Source organism: Saccoglossus kowalevskii, chromosome 13, assembly GCF_978046115.1.
Source record: "Saccoglossus kowalevskii chromosome 13, keSacKowa6.1, whole genome shotgun sequence".
Taxonomy (NCBI): domain Eukaryota; kingdom Metazoa; phylum Hemichordata; class Enteropneusta; family Harrimaniidae; genus Saccoglossus; species Saccoglossus kowalevskii.
Genome location: NC_140653.1, coordinates 12,614,243 through 12,634,164, shown reverse-complemented (window position 1 = coordinate 12,634,164; position 19,922 = coordinate 12,614,243). Strand labels below are relative to the sequence as shown.

The 19,922-nt window shown below is 34.1% G+C and overlaps 1 protein-coding gene across 1 annotated transcript in view; it reads left to right on the top strand.

The window, feature by feature from the left end:
- LOC102809185 (ras-specific guanine nucleotide-releasing factor 2-like) overlaps window positions 1-19,248 on the top strand; it is a 98,473-nt gene extending 79,225 nt beyond the window's left edge. Inside the window, exons 19-28 of the mRNA XM_085506931.1 lie at window positions 1,055-1,288; window positions 1,673-1,776; window positions 10,816-10,928; window positions 12,314-12,481; window positions 13,454-13,538; window positions 14,060-14,257; window positions 15,221-15,300; window positions 15,481-15,598; window positions 16,089-16,157; window positions 17,354-19,248. Of these exons, the coding sequence (XP_085363057.1) occupies window positions 1,055-1,288; window positions 1,673-1,776; window positions 10,816-10,928; window positions 12,314-12,481; window positions 13,454-13,538; window positions 14,060-14,257; window positions 15,221-15,300; window positions 15,481-15,598; window positions 16,089-16,157; window positions 17,354-17,470 (1,286 nt within the window). The 3' untranslated portion in view covers window positions 17,471-19,248. The remainder of the gene's footprint in view (window positions 1-1,054; window positions 1,289-1,672; window positions 1,777-10,815; window positions 10,929-12,313; window positions 12,482-13,453; window positions 13,539-14,059; window positions 14,258-15,220; window positions 15,301-15,480; window positions 15,599-16,088; window positions 16,158-17,353) is intronic.
- The last annotated feature ends 674 nt before the right edge of the window (window positions 19,249-19,922 follow it).

Genomic DNA, 19,922 nt, shown 5'->3' with positions numbered 1-19,922 from the left:
TAATCTATTACTGTATAAAATCAACACAATAAAAACACAACAAGAAAACAAGTTTTAGAAATAATTTAAAATGGAATGGATGAATTTCGGCAAGGCTATTGGCAATGAAGCTATCTTTTGTTCCAAGCAATTGCTCAATACCTTGGTTTGAGTGCTCGCTATTAGAGGAGTCATAACAGAGAATTTCTTTATTAAAAACAGCGCGAGCTTTTGAAATTTCACTGTTGTTACAAGTGAACATAACATAAACTTCATCACCAATAGCCTGCTTGTCACAAAGTGTACAAAGTCTTTTACCAGGAGGTATTCCTTTATAACACAGCCTTTCAATTGGTAATGAATGGGCAAGAGATTCTAAACTTAGTAAAGCTGACTGTGTTTTAAATTTTTTACCTGCTCCAAGAATGGTTCAAATTCATATGTATGTTTAAATTTATTATACGTTCGTAATTTATTATTTTTAGGTTTATTAATAGTTGGCAACCAGACTTTGTTTTGGTAAATCTGTTTTATAATAGTTTTGAATTCCTTTGAGTCATTTGAATCATCACTAATTTTAGTTATATTTAATAATTTGGTAATAAATGACGACCATGTATTACCATTCATATTGCAGTGAATGCACAGTGCAGTAGGTGATTTTTTCCAATTGATTTATATTGTAGAGGTTGTGACCTTTGATGACCTTTGCCCTCTCTACCCATGATGCATTGTATCTTTAGAGTTAGCAACCCAGTAATGGCTGCCCACTGAATAAATAGTTGAAGTTCTTCTGTGTGTATCATTCATATCTCTAACCATCCTTGGTACATTATGCAACGCACCATGCAAACCACAGTATTGAATCATTCCGTGGTAGAAAGAAGTACCACAATTTGTGTTGATTACTGTTTCGTAGTTGTACTTGGCTGCTAATATTATGATATACGAAAGTCACACAAATGAACATCCAAATAACAGCTTGGAAAAGATGGATTTGAATTCAGCATTCCAGCATCATACACTGCACTTGGTATACTATCTCATGAACTGTTTTTTTTAACTGTATTGGTAGGTAGCACTGGTGGCAACTCTGATAGCACTATGTCACCAAGGAACAGCATTGCTATGAGTGAAACTCCACCTCCAACATCAACAGTTAGTGCTGGTGTTGTAGTGACATCATCTCGTCAATCAAAGCGACGCTCTAGTACTTCAGCAGCAGCCACTGCTTTTGCAGTAGCTACAGCTGGATCCTGCAATCCTAGAGATATTAACTATAGAAAGACTTCGAGACATTCCACTACAGGTATGACACAATGGAAGCTTATGTCATTACACTGTCTGTCTGTCTGTGTGTTTGTGTCTGTGTATATACCTAAAGATATTAACTCTTAGAAAGACTGCAAAACATACCACTTTTAGTTTGACACAATGGAAGCTTATGTCATTACACTGTCTGTTCATCTGTGTGATGCGTGTGTGTATAATCCTAGATATATTAACTATAGAACGACTTCAAAGAAATTCCACTACAGGTATGACACAATGGAAACTTGTGTCATTACACTGTCTGTCTGTGTGGTATGCTTGTTTGTGTATGTGTATACACCTAGAGATATTAACTATAGAAAGACTTCAAGATATTCCACTACTGGTATGACACTATAACAATTACTTTATAACAATGCAGGTCCAGCAGATATCATATTGAGACGCAAAGAATCTGTTATCAGTACAGCAGCGACCATGAGAGTTATTAATGTTATGAGGCATTGGGTTTCTAAGTATCCACAGGTGGGTAATACTAGTGTGTAATATACATTGGGTTTCTAAGTATCCACAGGTGGGTAATACTAGTATTTAATATACATTGGGTTTCTAAGTATCCACAGGTGGGTAATACTAGTACGTAATATACATTGGGTTTCTAAGTATCCACAGGTAGGTAATACTAGTGTGTAATATACATTGGGTTTCTAAGTATCCACAGGTAGGTAATATTAATGTGTAATATACATTGGGTTTCTTAGTATCCACAGGTAGGTAATACTAGTATTTAATATACATTGGGTTTCTAAGTATCCACAGGTGGGTAATACTAGTATTTAATATACATTGGGTTTCTAAGTATCCACAGGTAGGTAATACTAGTATTTAAAATACATTGGGTTTCTAAGTATCACAGGTAGGTAATACTAATATTTAATATACATTGAGTTTCTAAGTATCCACAGGTGGGTAATACTAGTATGTAATATACATTGAGTTTCTAAGTATCCACAGGTGGGTAATACTAGTACGTAATATACATTGGGTTTCTTAGTATCCACAGGTGGGTAATACTAATATTTAATATACATTGAGTTTCTAAGTATCCACAGGTGGGTAATACTAGTACGTAATATACATTGGGTTTCTTAGTATCCACAGGTAGGTAACACTAGTATTTAATATACATTGGGTTTCTAAGTATCCACAGGTGGGTAATACTAGTATTTAATATACATTGGGTTTCTAAGTATCCACAGGTGGGTAATACTAGTATTTAATATACATTGGGTTTCTAAGTATCCACAGGTAGGTAATACTAGTATTTAAAATACATTGGGTTTCTAAGTATCCACAGGTGGGTAATACTAATATTTAATATACATTGAGTTTCTAAGTATCCACAGGTGTGTAATACTAGTACGTAATATACATTGGGTTTCTTAGTATCCACAGGTAGATAACACTAGTATTTAATATACATTGGGTTTCTAAGTATCCACAGGTAGGTAATACTAGTATTTAATATACATTGGGTTTCTAAGTATCCACAGGTAGGTAATACTAGTATTTAATATACATTGGGTTTCTAAGTGTAACGCCAAGAATATTACACAAACAAGATGGTAGAGTTTAATGCAATGTCCTGTTCTTTTTATTTCTGGACCAGTGTAAACAAAAGCAAAAAACAAAAACCTGTATAATAAATAAATAATACAAATCAGTATACACAACATAAATACATAAATATTCATAAATGTGCACAACATAAATGTACATAAATATACACATCTCAGAGGCACATTACCATTCAATGCTATCGGCTTGGTCACAATCAGGTGCAAAAAAGTGTTCCACAATAGTTGAAAAATGAAACTCCACTAGACATGGCAATTTGTTGTTTCTAGAATTAAGTATAGTATGACGTTTGCAAAAATGTATAACATTACTCACTGCATCATCTGATATTTTTTTAACTGATATTTAATTACTTTGATTCTAAAAATTAACCCTTTGTAGCTAATTTCCCAATATTGGCTTTAGTTTAAATTTGTTTGAGTGACAAAAGTTTATTTTGTCCTAAAAACTGGTAAGTGTATCCATTCTACTAAGATATGAGAGCAATGGGGACAGTAAAGTAATTTTCAGCCTTTTATCAATATTTTAGTAAACAAATTAGCTCATTTTGAAAAAACTTTTTCATGTCAAATTCTTTTACCTGTAAAATTGACAAATATCAAGGAAGAAAATAATTTTTGCTAAAAGCAGAAGTAATATTAATTCCCATGATACCAAATTTGTAGGGTTAGCATAAGCCATTATGTCACAAGAAGAGTTTGAAACAGTGTTTGTTTATTGTGAAATGGTGTCTACGGACAAGACAAATTACACATGAAATAAAAAAGACAAATAAAAAATAATGACAGGTTTTTTTTTATGCTAATAAGTCAAAAACCAGTCAGTGCTTTGTAACTTTAATGTCTGCAATGAACTGAGAAATTTTCAGAATTGATGCTGTACAATTAGTAATATATAGTGGATATTACACAAAAGTATCTTGTAAAACAAGGCTTTTTACCTATGAAAATATGTTTGTTTAGCTAATTAGCAAGATGAGTTTCAGCTTGTCACACAGATTGTTTAAAAGATTTTAATACTTCAACACATAAATTTCAATAAAGTAAACAATCTTGAGATTTGTTGTTGGAATACGCGTGTCTACGGACAAGACACATGTACATGTATGTAACATATATTGGTATATATTTTATAATGACTATTCTCCCAGTTATTCTAGTTGATTTAGCACTGACATATGGTAATTGAATTAATATGTAATAAGTATACAGCTAATGGAAACATACCGTACTAAGTGTATTTTATATGTATAAACAAATTGCCAATACATATCTATAATTACAACAGGATAGTCACTGATGTCACTGATCCTCAAGACAGTTGTTTTGCTACTTGAATTCATAAATGTTTGTGTTACCATTTAACTTCAACTGTTTTATAAAAAGACAAATGCACAAGTGGAAATAATTATAATATTGGTAAACAGATACATTGTCAGTCTGTCTACGGACAAGACAGCTTTTTATTAACAAGATATTCAACACATTCAAATTTAAAAAAAACTTGCGTCATAAATGTTGCTTGTATAATTCAATCTACTTTGCAACATTTACCTGTAAAAATTTTGAAAAAGTCAAGGTAAAAACATGCGTTTTCAAATTTGATACCTAAGTACACAAAATGTGTTTTTTTTAACGAAAAACAAAAGACTGTCGATTGTTTGTGCTGTTACTCGCAAGCTGTGGTTGAGGAAGCACTTTTTTAACTTTGGCAATGGATTCCCATGACACATCTTCTTTGTCTGGCCATCTAAAGGACTCTCCCTTTCCACTTTGCATGAACGATAATTTTACTTGATTGTCATCCACCTCTAGTACCTAGAAAATACAAAGGATGTAAAGAATTTAAATACATTTATGGTTAACATCAATGCATGAAATAATGTTTTATGTGCTACCACAAGTTCATTTTGTACAAACAATAAATCTAGTTTAGTACATACCTCTCCAACAAATATCTTTTTTGACCTTCTAGATGTCAATTCAACTGTCACAAAATTACCAGATAAAACCTGAATGTGACTGAAAGATAATAAAATCATTTTTAGTAGTCATTTCATACTTGGGTGGGTTAAAACAATTATTTTTTAATAAAACTATAATGAAACACCTCAGTAGATTTACCTTTCATCCTCATTGTTAATTTGATCTACATGTACACCACCACCACTACCAGAATGTTTTTTAGAATGTATGTTACTACATGTATCGCCTCTAGTGTTGACTTTATCTAGAAATATAAGCAAAGCAAATTCAAAAGCCCATCACCAAAAGAAAAATTCTAATGTCAGCTGACAGCGGCATAATTTTACTTATCCCATAATACCATTTATAGATAACATCTGCATGTAAATCGTGATCATATGCTTAGACTAAAATACATGTACAAATGTACATTTTACTATACCTATTTCACATCCAGATTTCTTCTTTTGTGTCACTGGTCGTAGTTGTTTGCAGACCCAGGATTCAACATAGTGGCTGTTTGTGCACAATCCACTGCCTAAGACACAATTTTTACAAAAGCATGACAGATTTCTGGTTTTTATCTTGTAAGGGATGCCAGTGCTCTTCACAGAATGCAGTACTCTTGTGCCCACCAGGGTTTGGACATTAGCTGCCTCCCTGTTTATATCTGCAGCATCAATGTAGATGATACTTCTTTGGGAGATGTGCCTTGCATCTTTACCCATGACCTCAGGGGCACGTTCCAGTTTACATTTGCAAAATTTGTATGCATCTTCAGCTGACGCAATGACAGCTCTGCCAGACATCACTGCATGATAACAGGCATTCTTGACAACAGCCCCAAGTCCATCACATGGGGACTTACCATGGGAAGTTTCGAAATAATTTCTTGTGATTTCTATTTCTGCTTTGGAAACTTGGAGGAAACTATTCTTTCCTTTGTACTGGGATGCAGCTCCATCAGAAAATTTATGAATAGTACAAATCTCTTTTTTCTCGCGTTTTAGTATGTCTAATGCTTTCTTTTCAAAGGCTTCTACAGCAAATGAATCATGGTTGGTGTCATTGCTAATTGCAATGATTGCATGCTTTGCCAACAAGGTCTCTTCATCTGCAATGTGTGGTATCTTTGTCTTATAGTAACACATAAATGGATGAATTGTGACTTGCTGTTGATCAAAGTAAGCACTTTGTGCCTCATTCTGAAATCTACATCTGTAATTCTCACTGTAATCCATCATCATAAGTACTTCCTCATTTTGCAGTGATTTGATACATGCCTCTATTTGCCTATGCTGCCAAGTTGCTCGAAAGGCATGCCCTGGATATCTGACTAAATCACTTTCCATTTCTGTTATGAACTCTCTGAATGTTGTGATATGTGGCGCACATGATGTCATTCTCTTCTTTATACCACCTTCTGTTTCAACTATGATATACTGCCATCTATACCACGTTATTTTATCATTACTTGTGTTAGTCAGTGCTTCTTGTAGATGATCGGACAGAAGGTGAGGGCTACAATTATCACATTTCCTGTCTAGGCATTTTGCATTTGGAAGGTCCTGCTGAGAGTAATCACAGAGTGTGATTGCAGAAACACTTTGTTTGTTCCATGATTTCACTTTTGATTTCAAGTTATCATTTTCAATTTGTACTGCAAACTTGTTCACAGCTTGGATCTTCAGGGCCAGATTGCAACAGATCTGACATAGACATGATCTGTGGGAGATTTCAGAAACTCGTCTTATGTTAACTGGCTTGAGCTTCTTGAATGATGTATATCCAATCTTTATTTCTGGATTTTCTTTCTTGTACTGTTCAAATGCTTCAGACAAAGTCATTGTCATGACGTGTCGTTGTATAGCCTCACCGTGTTTCTGGTTCAGTACATCTTTCTTATTTGGTACTTCTCTGCTGACGTCTGGAGACAGGTAGAATCCCTTTATGTTTTCCTTTACTTCCTCACTGATTCTGTCTTTTCGTAATTTTCTACTGCTTGGTTTCCACCAATCCTTTTCAGTGTCAAGCCCTTTTGGTTTGCGAATTTTTAAATGGGCTGCAATGGCACATCCAAATTTATGGTACCGTTGTACTCCTCCAATAACTGAATGTAATACACTCTTCAACGCATTCCTCTTTTCTGTTTGGATGGTACCTTTTGAACTCGCTCTGATCTCTTCCACCTTTCCTTTCACTGAATTCATGACAGCAAGTCCAAGTTTAAGCTGCCTACATGCTGATTTGTTTAGAAGTAGCCCCTCTTCTTCAAGTATTTTTCTTGTGTTGGGTGACTGTACCAATTTCTCTATTACTCTAGATCTTCGGGATGGTGTTTTTGGAAGTGAGGACTTTACTTTCTTCACTGCTCTAAACTCTGTAGTTCTGGATGAAAATGGGCTGGTCCTTTTCTTCATATTTTTGGGTGTTTTCTCATTTCCAATTGATTTCTTTTCTTGCAATTTTACTCGCAATCGCCATGACTGGGTTCTGAGTACCGCAATCTTCCTTTTTTCTCTGTCAGACATACCATCTTTCTTATTCTTCTTTTTCTGTGTTGCTGATGAATTCCTCTTTCCTTTGATTGTTTCTCTGTATTTCTGCTTGCTTATTCTCCAAGTTTCCCTGACTTTTAATAATTTTCCTTTGTTTTTCTGTCGGGCAACTTTCTCATGTATCCTAGCTAATTTTTTTCTTTCCCGATCATGCTTTAACATCTCCTGATATTTCTCCTTCCGCTTGTTTTTCAACTTTTCTCGATATCGCCTCATTCTCATTGCTTTTGCACTAACTAAAGTGCCATAAATTTCTTTTTCCTCTGTCTGTGCCTCGAGAGATATAGTACCAGGCCTACTCCTAAGATTTCTTTTTGTTTCCATTTCAAGTTTTCGATTCTAATCTAGAAATTAAAATAAAAACCAAATGTTATGTTTTTGGTCTTGTCCGTAGACAAATACGAAATTGTCTTTATTTGGACCGTTTTATCAAAAAGATGTATAGAAATTGTTAGGTGTGTCAATTATAACCAGCTGAAATTGACTGTGATATCAGTACTCATTAAATGACAAAAAATCTGTGAATATAAGCGAAAAATGCAAGCATGCTCACCTCCACATGTTTTAGGCCGCCATCTTGGATTTCACTTATCTGCCTCAAGAGGGCGCCACATAAAATATTATATTACTGACAAAAGCAATTATAATATCAATACAACATAGAATAAAATAAATCAAACATACTAAAAATAATGGGAATGCATTACTGACTACAGGCATATGGGTAAAATTGCAGGATTTATTTGGTAAAAGCTATTTTTACTGGAAATTCTAATGAAAAATGAAAAAGTTCCAATATGAAGTTGTGTTTACAGTTGGTTTTTAACTATACACAGATTTTTCCCAAACAGATAGGTTTTATTTCCATTTCCCTAACCTATGAGAACAAATCTCTTCAAAGTTTAAAAAAAAATCATGTTTAGTTTCCAATTAAATATCCAAAACTAAATGTGTCTACGGACAAGACAACTGTCTACGGACAAGACATTTGGACATTATTAACAGTAACCTACCAGATAGACAAGAACTTTTTATATCACATACATGTATGTTTAGTACAGACTTATGCCCATGCTATACTGAGTTATAAAATGGACACTAAGTTATACTCTAGAAAATATTGTCTGTCTACGGACAAGACCATTTTTTGGAGATTTCAACGTGTTCATGTTGAGCCCCACATATTACCTCATAAGCAAATTTATATCATCCATGTAAATTAGAAACCTGTTGGGGGGATTTATTTAAGTATGAAAACACAAAAAACCTATTTATGAATAACTAAATTTAGAATTTTATTAAGAGTTAAACAACAACAATGTAAAATAACACAAATCTATAACGCATCACATGTCTTTTTGTTTCTGGTGTAATTCTGCTAAATCTCTACCTTTTTCCTCCAAGTAACAAGCATACAACAGAAGAACACATTAGTGTTAAATGTGAAAGTATGACATTGCTGGAATTGTACAATTGTTTTTAATCAAGTGTTTTAAAAATAATACATTTCAGAAATGAAACGACATAACACTGATTCTGACCCATTTTTTGAAGATCTGCATCAAGATTTATAAAAATTCACAAAATCCTGGTGGAAAAAAAGTATTTTTTATTTGAATGTCAATTGATATTTTTCAGTCAAAAACAAAACTACAGACAATTTGGTACATATTTACTTAACTAAGGCACCATAACAAAACCTGAAATAAAATTTGCACCTGATTGTGGCCGAGGCGTATGCCAAATAGGCTGTCAATATTGTCAACAATATAAACAAGGTGTTTATATGCTGTTGACAACATCAGAATAACATAAAGTAATTAACCTCACTAGAAAATATATTGTATGGTTCACAATGGTTAACAATACTAGTCTATAAATATGTAAATAAAGTAAACAAGTAAACATTTATATAAATAATCCCACAAAAAGTACACAATCAAAACATACCCTGACTCAGTCTAGACAACCGCCACTGTAAACAGCTTCAATCAAATAGTGTAGTTCAGTTTCAGTCTAGGCATGAGATGGAAATGCATAAATTATACACTAAATCAAATTTACATCAAAACAGTCATAAAATATGAAATCATAAAGTGCGTGGTTAGAAAATGCATCAAGTATTACTCAAATGTCATCAGGAGTGCATAAGTATCTTGTTCTATATCATAAAGAACAATAACAAATTTCAATAAATCTTGCAGCCTATAACTGTCCATAGACGCCATGTATAAAATTTGTCAACAAACTTGAAATGTGAATTTCTCGTAAAAAACATGAAATATAATGCTGAAGAAAATACAATATAAAATACATTGCTTACCAGTGACATTGGCATCAAAATGAATGATTGATGGCCAAAATTAACTCAGAAAAGAAGAAGAATGTTCCGCCAACCTAGCAGAAGACAACATTAAAAATGGACGGGTGCTGAAACATGACCTTTGACCGGTCAAAAGAAAGTAAATGAAGAAATTGTTCTCAGGTAAAAATAGTGTTAAATCCAAGCATTGCATTATCAAAGATATGAAATTACAACAATAGGGCACTTCACAATGTCAGAAAAATCATTTCACAGAAAAATCTCAAAATTACCAAAAATCGTCTCAAGAGGGCGCTGTGTTCAATTTCATGTCTCACATAAGTATCCACATGTAATATACATTGGGTTTCTGAGTATCCACAGGTAGGTAATACTAGTGTGTAATATACATTGGGTTTCTAAGTATCCACAGGTAAGTAATACTAGTATTTAATATACATTGGGTTTCTGAGTATCCACAGGTAGGTAATACTAGTATTTAATATACATTGGGTTTCTAAGTATCCACAGGTAAGTAATACTAGTATTTAATATACATTGAGTTTCTAAGTATCCACAGGTAGGTAATACTAGTGTGTAATACACATTGGGTTTCTAAGTATCCACAGGTGTGTATTACTAGTGTGTAATATACATTGGGTTGCTAAGTATCCACAAGTGTGGATTACTAGTGTGTTATATACATTGGGTTTCTGAGTATCCACAGGTAGGTAATACTAGTGTGTAATATACATTGGGTTTCTAAGTATCCACAGGTAAGTAATACTAGTATTTAATATACATTGGGTTTCTAAGTATCCACAGGTGGGTAATACTAGTATTTAATATACATTGAGTTTCTAAGTATCCACAGGTAGGTAATACTAGTGTGTAATACACATTGGGTTTCTAAGTATCCACAGGTGTGTATTACTAGTGTGTAATATACATTGGGTTGCTAAGTATCCACAAGTGTGGATTACTAGTGTGTTATATACATTGGGTTTCTGAGTATCCACAGGTGTGGATTACTAGTATGTAATTTTCATTGTTAACACTGTTATTAGGACAAACAATAAAACATATTGATTGTTTCATTCAGGACTTCAACAATGATGCTGACTTGAAAGATATGGTGCTAGAGTTTTTAGAGGAGATTGTCAATAATAGTAATTTACTTGCCAGTGAGCATAAAGCAGCCACGACTGTTTTCAGGTAATGTCTTTGTCTTCTAGTTGTGTGTATTTTATGCTAAACACTTCTTGCTGTAAAACAAATTACTAAAAAAATGTCCCACTGGATTATTCTCCAGTTTGATATTCTTTTTCATATGGCATACCAGAGAATATTCTTTGTTAACCTCTATGAAGACTAGTTGTACATCAGCTTCTCAGCAGCTTCACTTGCCTGCTGTGTGGAACAAAGACACAGGATACATTTAGTGAAATGGTGATTGTACATATATCCTACAAAATCAATCAACGCGCTAGAGGACATGTTCTGGCAATTGCGATGACATCATTGACAGGCTGACTTTATGATTATTAGAGTTCAGACAAACTGTCCATCATGAAACTGGTTTGACATCTGTGTGTTCAATAGTGCTCATGTGGAGGTCCTGCCTGGTCAATGAAAACACTGATGTTGGGTGCATACTGGTTTTGGGGATTGCTATGTAGAAATGCTGGTCAAACTCATTTTGTTAGTTTCCTTTGTGGCTAGACAAATAAGCTGGTGATGGGTGTGGAGTTCATGTTACAGCTTCTGACTTCATAAGCGGCATCCTTGACAGGATGAAGCAGTTATGTCCACCTGATAAACCTAATGAATAGTGCTTATCTTTCTGCTCAGACTCCCCAGTTCCTTTGTAGGACATTAAATCAATAGTAATGAGAAGTGAATAGTATATTTATATGAGAGCTCCTGGCGACTTAAGATGCATCCTTGACAGGACAAAGCAATCATGTCCACCTAATTTACATTGTACTTGATGAACAATCCTGCTTAGACTCACCAGTACATCGATGACATTTGGCTCACTTTTTTAGCTCTGCTGTCGACTTTGTCGCGTGGAGCTTATCATATGAGTGATTGTCTGTCGTCCGTGTCAATATTTTACTTTTTTGACTTTTTCTTGAAAACTACAAGCCTGAATGCTTTGATACTTGGTGTATATGTACCTCAGGTAGACCTCTCTTAGATTTGTTGATTTCATGATATTTTCTATTTTCTAATTTTGGTGAATATTTTTGTCATTTTTGGTAAATAGTGATATTTTCGACTTCTTGTTAAAAGCCGCAAGTCTGATTGCTTTGATATTACATACATATAGGTACTACCTACATGTGGTCTTCTCTCAGATTTGTTCATTTCATAATGATATTTTTAATTTTTTAATTTTGATGAATACTTTTGTTATTTTTGGTGAAAAGTGATATTTTCAACTTCTTGTTGAAAACAGCAAGTTTGATTGCTTTGATACTATACATATTGTTCATTTTCTAATGATATCTTCAGTTCTTAATTGAAATGTGCATTGCTAACAGCGGAGCTATCTCAGCTGAGAGGCTGCTTGTTTATAATAAAATATTTCCTTGTAGAACATTAAATCAAGAGTTATCAGAAGCGGACAGTAAAAAATTAAACCTGGATGAGTTGTTACTTGGCTACACATGGAGTGATGATGCATTTGATTGTCTAGCAGCATTAGATTTAGCTGAACAGTTAACATACATAGATCATAAACTCTTTACTGCTATTCCATATGAGTAAGTATTTATCCTTAGAATTTAATCTTATGTGCATTGCATACAGCATTCTGACTACGGTTGAAACAATCCTTGAGAGTACTGGAAATTATTCAAATTTGAAAGGTGTTCTGTAAAGTTCTGTAAAGTCCTTGAGATCAGCATAAAATCAGCAGAAAAGACATCTGTAACTAAATCAAACAGTTTAAGGAAGATGGTACGAGCAAAAGTTGTGATTGACATTTCTTGTAAGCAGGCATGAATTGTGAAAATTACAGAAATTGCGAGTACTAGTTTTGTGATTGCCCATCATTTTATTTTATCATATTTGATTGTTTCACCTAAAATAGTCGCAAATAGAAATATAACATCTGTTTTTTTTTTTTTGATGAATTAAGTAATATTTGATTAAATAAATTCAAAGTGAAAATAAAGTATTTTACAGTATATTATTCTATGAGGAACATTGAGATTATTACAGTACATTTGTTATTTACCGGTAATCTAGGTTCTCGATGGACAAGGTTTTAATAGTAACACTATGTTATTCAATCCATGTCAAACTTTGACAAATTGGAAATTGATGAAACTAATGAATTTTATAATCACACACTAATACATGAGATGAAACACACAACACACACTAAAATATAGATTTGTCTTCCTGCTGTTTTATTGTACATTGTCCTAATTTCACATGGATTAAAACCAACTCATGACCCTACAACTCTTTGAATGCAAAAGTCAATTTTTGTCACCATAAAGCTGCATAACATTTTTTCATATTTTTCAAAAAATGTTATCCAGATATTTTGTCAATGAAATACATTTGATCCAGAATTAAAAAAAGAAATTATAAAAAAAATAACAAAAATTTTTGTGGATAGCTATAGCATTCAAAGGGTTACATTTAACTATATATCTATTACTACACTCAACTTCATTAGTTTGAATATGTCACATGTCTTAATTCTCTTTTTCTTGATTTATTAGAGAGTTTTTAAATCAATCTTGGATGAAGTCAGATAAGGCTGTGAGGGCACCATACATAATGGCTGTTACAAAGCGATTCAATGAGGTGTGTGTGAATTAATACTGCTGAAAAGTGTTTTGTTTTATGCAGTATTATATCGTAATTATTTATTTAAAACATGGTTATGTAGATTTTTGTTTTCACTTTTAATATTATGGAGGTATGTTAATATTAAGCAAGACCTACCCGGTAGGCGCTAAAATGTGGCTCGTGTAAACAATTGAAGCTGGAAGTGGTCACTTCACCACACCAGTGACGGATAGGGTTCCATATGGTCAAGATTGTTGGGATTATATCATGAAGGTAAAATATATATTTTACCTGCATACACATATTCATGCAATGCACTGACTAAATCAGAGTGTACAAAAAAGAGAAGATACCATTATAAATTATGATTCAGTGCATAATCCCTAGATGCCAATAGCATCTTGAGTCCATTTCACACAGATCAAAACACGTATGCGAATATGCTGCCACATTTAATTGTTAGTAGAGCAGTATATGTTGTAGGGAAATCACTCGTGTTGTGTTGATTCCTAATCCTTATAATGTATCACTGTCAGGTCAGCAAGCTGGTGGCATCTGAGATTATTCAGCAGAACACACCACAAGCTAGAGCCAGTGCAATAGAGAAATGGGCGGCAGTGGCTGATATCTGTAGATGCATGCATAACTACAATGGCGTTCTGGAGATCACTTCAGCTTTAATGAATAGTGCCGTCTACAGATTGAAAAAAGCCTGGGACAAAGTGTCTAAACAGGTAAGCACAGACGGATCATATCCATATCTTAAATTGCCCAAAAACAGATTATTAATTATTCTTGTCTTATATCAGTGTGTTTCACCACAGAGAATTTCTATAACCTAATTTACATAATATGCAATTACACTGTAACCTCAATATAATGAACACCTTTATAATGAATTTCCTGATATAATGAACACATAGAATGTCTCCCGCTCACAACAAACCCAATGTATTATATGCTTCATTATAGTGAACATTTCACTATAACGAACTAATTGTATATGTCCCCCAAAGAGTTTGTTATAACGAGACTACAGTGTATTATTTAAAGTTTTAGAGTTGCATGCAGTCTGAAATTGTAGTTATTTACTGGTTCATCAGAACTAAATTAGCCTCATTGGGCGCCATTGGTGCTTTTATCATCTATGCATTCCTCAATTCTTCTCACTGCATCAATTTTGAGTTATTTTAACTATTAGGTGACAGATTTGATGGTTTGAGTACGATGTAAACATATGGAAATAATTTATAGTTTCTTTAATGTATTGTGTAATTAGTACTCAAGTTTGTGTTTTACATTCTTTTGGGATAATTATGTCAGATGACAAATACCAGCAGCTTTTAAATCATTTAAAGAATGGTAGTTGTCATGCTACGTATATGCAAGATATATGGGTCTCATATAAACAAAGATGGCGACTTTGACTGTTGCGCAGATTGACGAGTACAAACTGAGATGTTACGAAGATTTAATTAGGTATTTTTTTAGGTGATTGGAAGGTATCAAAGGAGTCACCAGCAGTTCCATTAGAAGAGCGCATTGAATTGTGGGAAAATAAATGTTTATCAACACAAATGTTGCACATGTGCAGCGCGATGACCACCACGCTTTAATATCGGCGTATAGACATTTCATTCCAATGCTTATTGTTTTATACATACGGGTAATTTGTGTTGGAATTCATTTCTATTCAGACCAGAGCAATGCTTGATAAACTTCAAAATGTGGTTTCATCAGAGGGAAGATTTAAGAATATGAGAGAAGCATTACATCGGTAAGTGCAGATGTCTCACTCGTGATGATGCAGCATGGAGATGAATACTGAAAACAACGTCACGTCAAGTTTTTTTTTTTAAGAAAACAATTTATTTTTAACTGTGACTAATTATTTAAGACTTTGTGAGTTTGAAAACCCTTCATATAATATTAATGTATTTCTTTAATTTCCTTTCAGAATTGATCCACCATGCATTCCATACCTGGGGTTTTATTTGACAGATTTAGCGTTTATTGAAGATGGTACTCCCAACATTACAGAGGAAGGATTGGTGAATTTCTCAAAAATGAGAATGGTATGACCTATATAATTTTATCGAACATAACCAAGAATTTACTTTCACCTGGCCATTCATTAGTTGATAGTAAATATACAAGTCATGTTTGCTTCCTGAAATATATTTTCTACTTGATAGCAAAATTTACAGTCTTTTGAATTAATTTGTTCCCTGGTAACAAAATGTCTGAACCCAGGTCACAAAAAGGCTTTCACTACTTTCGCTAGTAGCAGAATGGTGGCAGTGTTTGGATACCTTAGTAAATGACATAATTTAGTCATTCACAAATTATTGTATTGATATTGACAGTGAATAACCATGCATGATGATATACACATTATGCAAACCTATGTATTTTAATAGACTCATGGAACTCCTTGGGCACATAAATGAGAGAGGATATGGCACACATAGTTCTATTTAAGAAGACAAAAACATGCAGTACATATTCTACAAATAGAAGTAATTCAAGGTCGATAAAGGTTAAAATGTCTCCTTAATTTTGCAGGTCGCTCACGTCCTTAGAGAAATTCGTCATTTTCAGCAGACACATTATAGGATAGATCCAGACAAAAGGGTAATATATGGGTTGTTTGTTTTACTCGGCTGGTTTCCGTGGGTAACAGTGTGATCAATGGGTTTACATACTCTTTGTGTACCCATTCATCATTTGATATATATCAGTTATTATAAATCACCACTATCAGAATTAAAGTTCAAACATCATATAACGTAGGATAGGATAGGATATTTTATTTGGAACATACACAAAAACAATGCTTGAGTAAAGTCCAATATAAGAAACATAAAGTACCACAACTAAAATGTAAAATAGTTTTAGAATCTGAAATACAAAATTAGCTAAAATAATACAAACATATTTGGCAAGATTTGGTAATCAAGTGAGTATATAAATAGTGCATAGAGGAATATTTTCCTGTGTTCTGAAAAACTGTTATGTTCACAATGAAAAAGTAATGTTTTCATCACCCACGTCATTAGAGTCACACTTGTTACATACCCTGTATTTATTCCGCTGTGATGGAGAATACAAATGTAAGTATATAAATATAAGTAAAAATATATAAGTAGTGATCATGCTTAAGACGTTAAGCCTATCCATATGTTTGCATATATCGGATAGACCCAATTGCATTCATACACGGGATGGAAGGCACAGGGTAAGGAACGCCAAATCTTGTTACGAATATACAAAAATCATAAGTCATTTTAAGCATGATTACTCAGTGACAAGGAAGATATGTGTTAGTTCTATGGTTATAAAACAACACAAAAGCAAATTCAGAAAGTGCAGACTGCAGAATAACAGCTAGGAAGTAGCACAGAGTCTCATTGTCAGCTCATTTTTTCGCTAGAACAATATCTCTTAAATGTGTTCACATTGATGCCATATCGGAAATGCATATGGCATAACAAAATGTATACTTCAAAATGAACATTGAATACGATAGGATTTTTGGGCGATTAGCCCGGGCTAAGCGTTCATGCACGTTCTTATAGCACAGATTATGGTATTTGACCTCTTAGCTCGTGTTAACGAGCAGTGCGTGAACACTATAACTATAGCTTCACATTATCACACGATTCGCAAGTAAATTTAACTTATTTGTGATGGTGGTGAATTGAACTTTATAGGTTGGGAGTCATAAAGTTGGAGTGCTGCTTAGACTTGAGCAGTGTGACTCTTTAATATGTATGCATTTGATTATCAACTAAACTGTTCTTTTTTTTTTATTCTATTACTTCCATAAGGTGTTGAATTATCTGCTTGATACTGAACGCATAATGGATGACGATGAGTTGTATGCCATGTCATTAGAGATTGAACCACGTCAGCCAAGACCAACCAGAGTATCTGCAAGTGTTTAAATATGCGATGTCATTAGAGATTGAACCACGTCAGCCAAGACCAACCAGAGTATCTGCAAGTGTTTAAATATGCGATGTCATTAGAGATTGAACCACGTCAGCCTTGACCAACCAGAGTATCTGCAAGTGTTTAAATATGCGATGTCATTAGAGATTGAACCACGTCAGCCAAGACCAACCAGAGTATCTGCAAGTGTTTAAATATGCGATGTCATTAGAGATTGAACCACGTCAGCCAAGACCAACCAGAGTATCTGCAAGTGTTTAAATATGCGATGTCATTAGAGATTGAACCACGTCAGCCAAGACCAACCAGAGTATCTGCAAGTGTTTAAATATGCGATGTCATTAGAGATTGAACTACGTCAGTCAAGACCAACCAGAGTATCTGCAAGTGTTTAAATATGCGATGTCATTAGAGATTGAACTACGTCAGTCAAGACCAACCAGAGTATCTGTAAGTGTTTAAATATGCGATGTCACTAGAGATTGAACTACGTCAGCCAAGACCAACCAGAGTATCTGCAAGTGTTTAAATATGCGATGTCATTAGAGATTGAACTACGTCAGTCAAGACCAACCAGAGTATCTGTAAGTGTTTATATATGCGATGTCATTAGAGATTGAACTACGTCAGCCAAGACCAACCAGAGTATCTGTAAGTGTTTAAATATGCGATGTCATTAGAGATTGAACTACGTCAGTCAAGACCAACCAGAGTATCTGTAAGAGTTTAAATATGCGATGTCATTAGAAATTGAACTACGCAGCCAAGACCAATCAGAGTATCTGTAAGTGTTTAAATATGCGATGTCATTAGAGATTGAACTACGTCAGCCAAGACCAACCAGAGTATCTGCAAGTGTTTAAATATGCGATGTCATTAGAGATTGAACTACGTCAGTCAAGACCAACCAGAGTATCTGTAAGTGTTTAAATATGCGATGTCACTAGAGATTGAACTACGTCAGCCAAGACCAACCAGAGTATCTGCAAGTGTTTAAATATGCGATGTCATTAGAGATTGAACTACGTCAGTCAAGACCAACCAGAGTATCTGTAAGTGTTTATATATGCGATGTCATTAGAGATTGAACTACGTCAGCCAAGACCAACCAGAGTATCTGTAAGTGTTTAAATATGCGATGTCATTAGAGATTGAACTACGTCAGTCAAGACCAACCAGAGTATCTGTAAGAGTTTAAATATGCGATGTCATTAGAAATTGAACTACGCAGCCAAGACCAATCAGAGTATCTGTAAGTGTTTAAATATGCGATGTCATTAGAGATTGAACTACGTCAGCCAAGACCAACCAGAGTATCTGTAAGAGTTTAAATATGCGATGTCATTAGAGATTGAACTACGTCAGCCAAGACCAACCAGAGTATCTGTAAGAGTTTAAATATGCGATGTCATTAGAGATTGAACTACGTCAGCCAAGACCAACCAGAGTATCTGTAAGAGTTTAAATATGCGATGTCATTAGAGATTGAACTACGTCAGCCAAGACCAACCAGAGTATCTGTAAGAGTTTAAATATATTCTAGATTGGACCATGGAATGGTTTGATCTGAATTATGCAATACTAGGCAACATTTCTTGTGATCTGAACATAACAAAAAGGCAAATAACAATTTTCAACTTAAACTATTGAGGTTGTACAGTTGTGTATAGGCTCTTACAAGCTCAGAGTTAATTGGATAGTTGAGAGAACCATTCATACTAATTAATGTAATTGTTAATAATTCATTTTAACATATTTAGTAAATCATGTAAAAAAATATTGTTTTACTCAAATTCACTATAAGCACAGATTGTGCGAGTTGTTGTTCCTTGCTTCATTTGTTTGAAAAGAGTAAATCTTCAAACCCCCCCCCCCCCCCAAGTTGATGCGTCCACTATCATGTAGACTTGGAATTTCTTATGACCATAATCTTGCCAAGAGTTCATTATGAAGACTATTGTAGGTAAAAAAGCTAGGGAATATGTAAATAAGACTGAATACATGGGAAAGTAAATATGTTAAAAAATCCAAATTTAACCAACGCCCACATATGGCACCACATTGCTTAGGTACACATCAGCACGTCTTCCTTAAAAAAGGATGCTTCTTAACCAAGTTTATAATGTATACAACCCGTCCATGCCGATCCTTGTCGCACAATGTAACCAGATATGCCAATTATGTAGAATTGAAAATTTCACCAGTGCTAGACACAAAGTTTGAGTATGGTCACTGTACATGGCTTTTGACACTTACCATAAGTTAATTGTCAAACCAAGAGAGCATTGAAACTACTATTTGTACATATCAAAGACTAACCCTTGACTGTCTTTTTCGCAATGTATTATGTACTTGTATTTCTGGACATAGTAGTTTATTTCATCTTTTACGATTTTGTCACTACTGCAGAAAGTTGATGTGTACAATCATTCTCAGATGAACGGA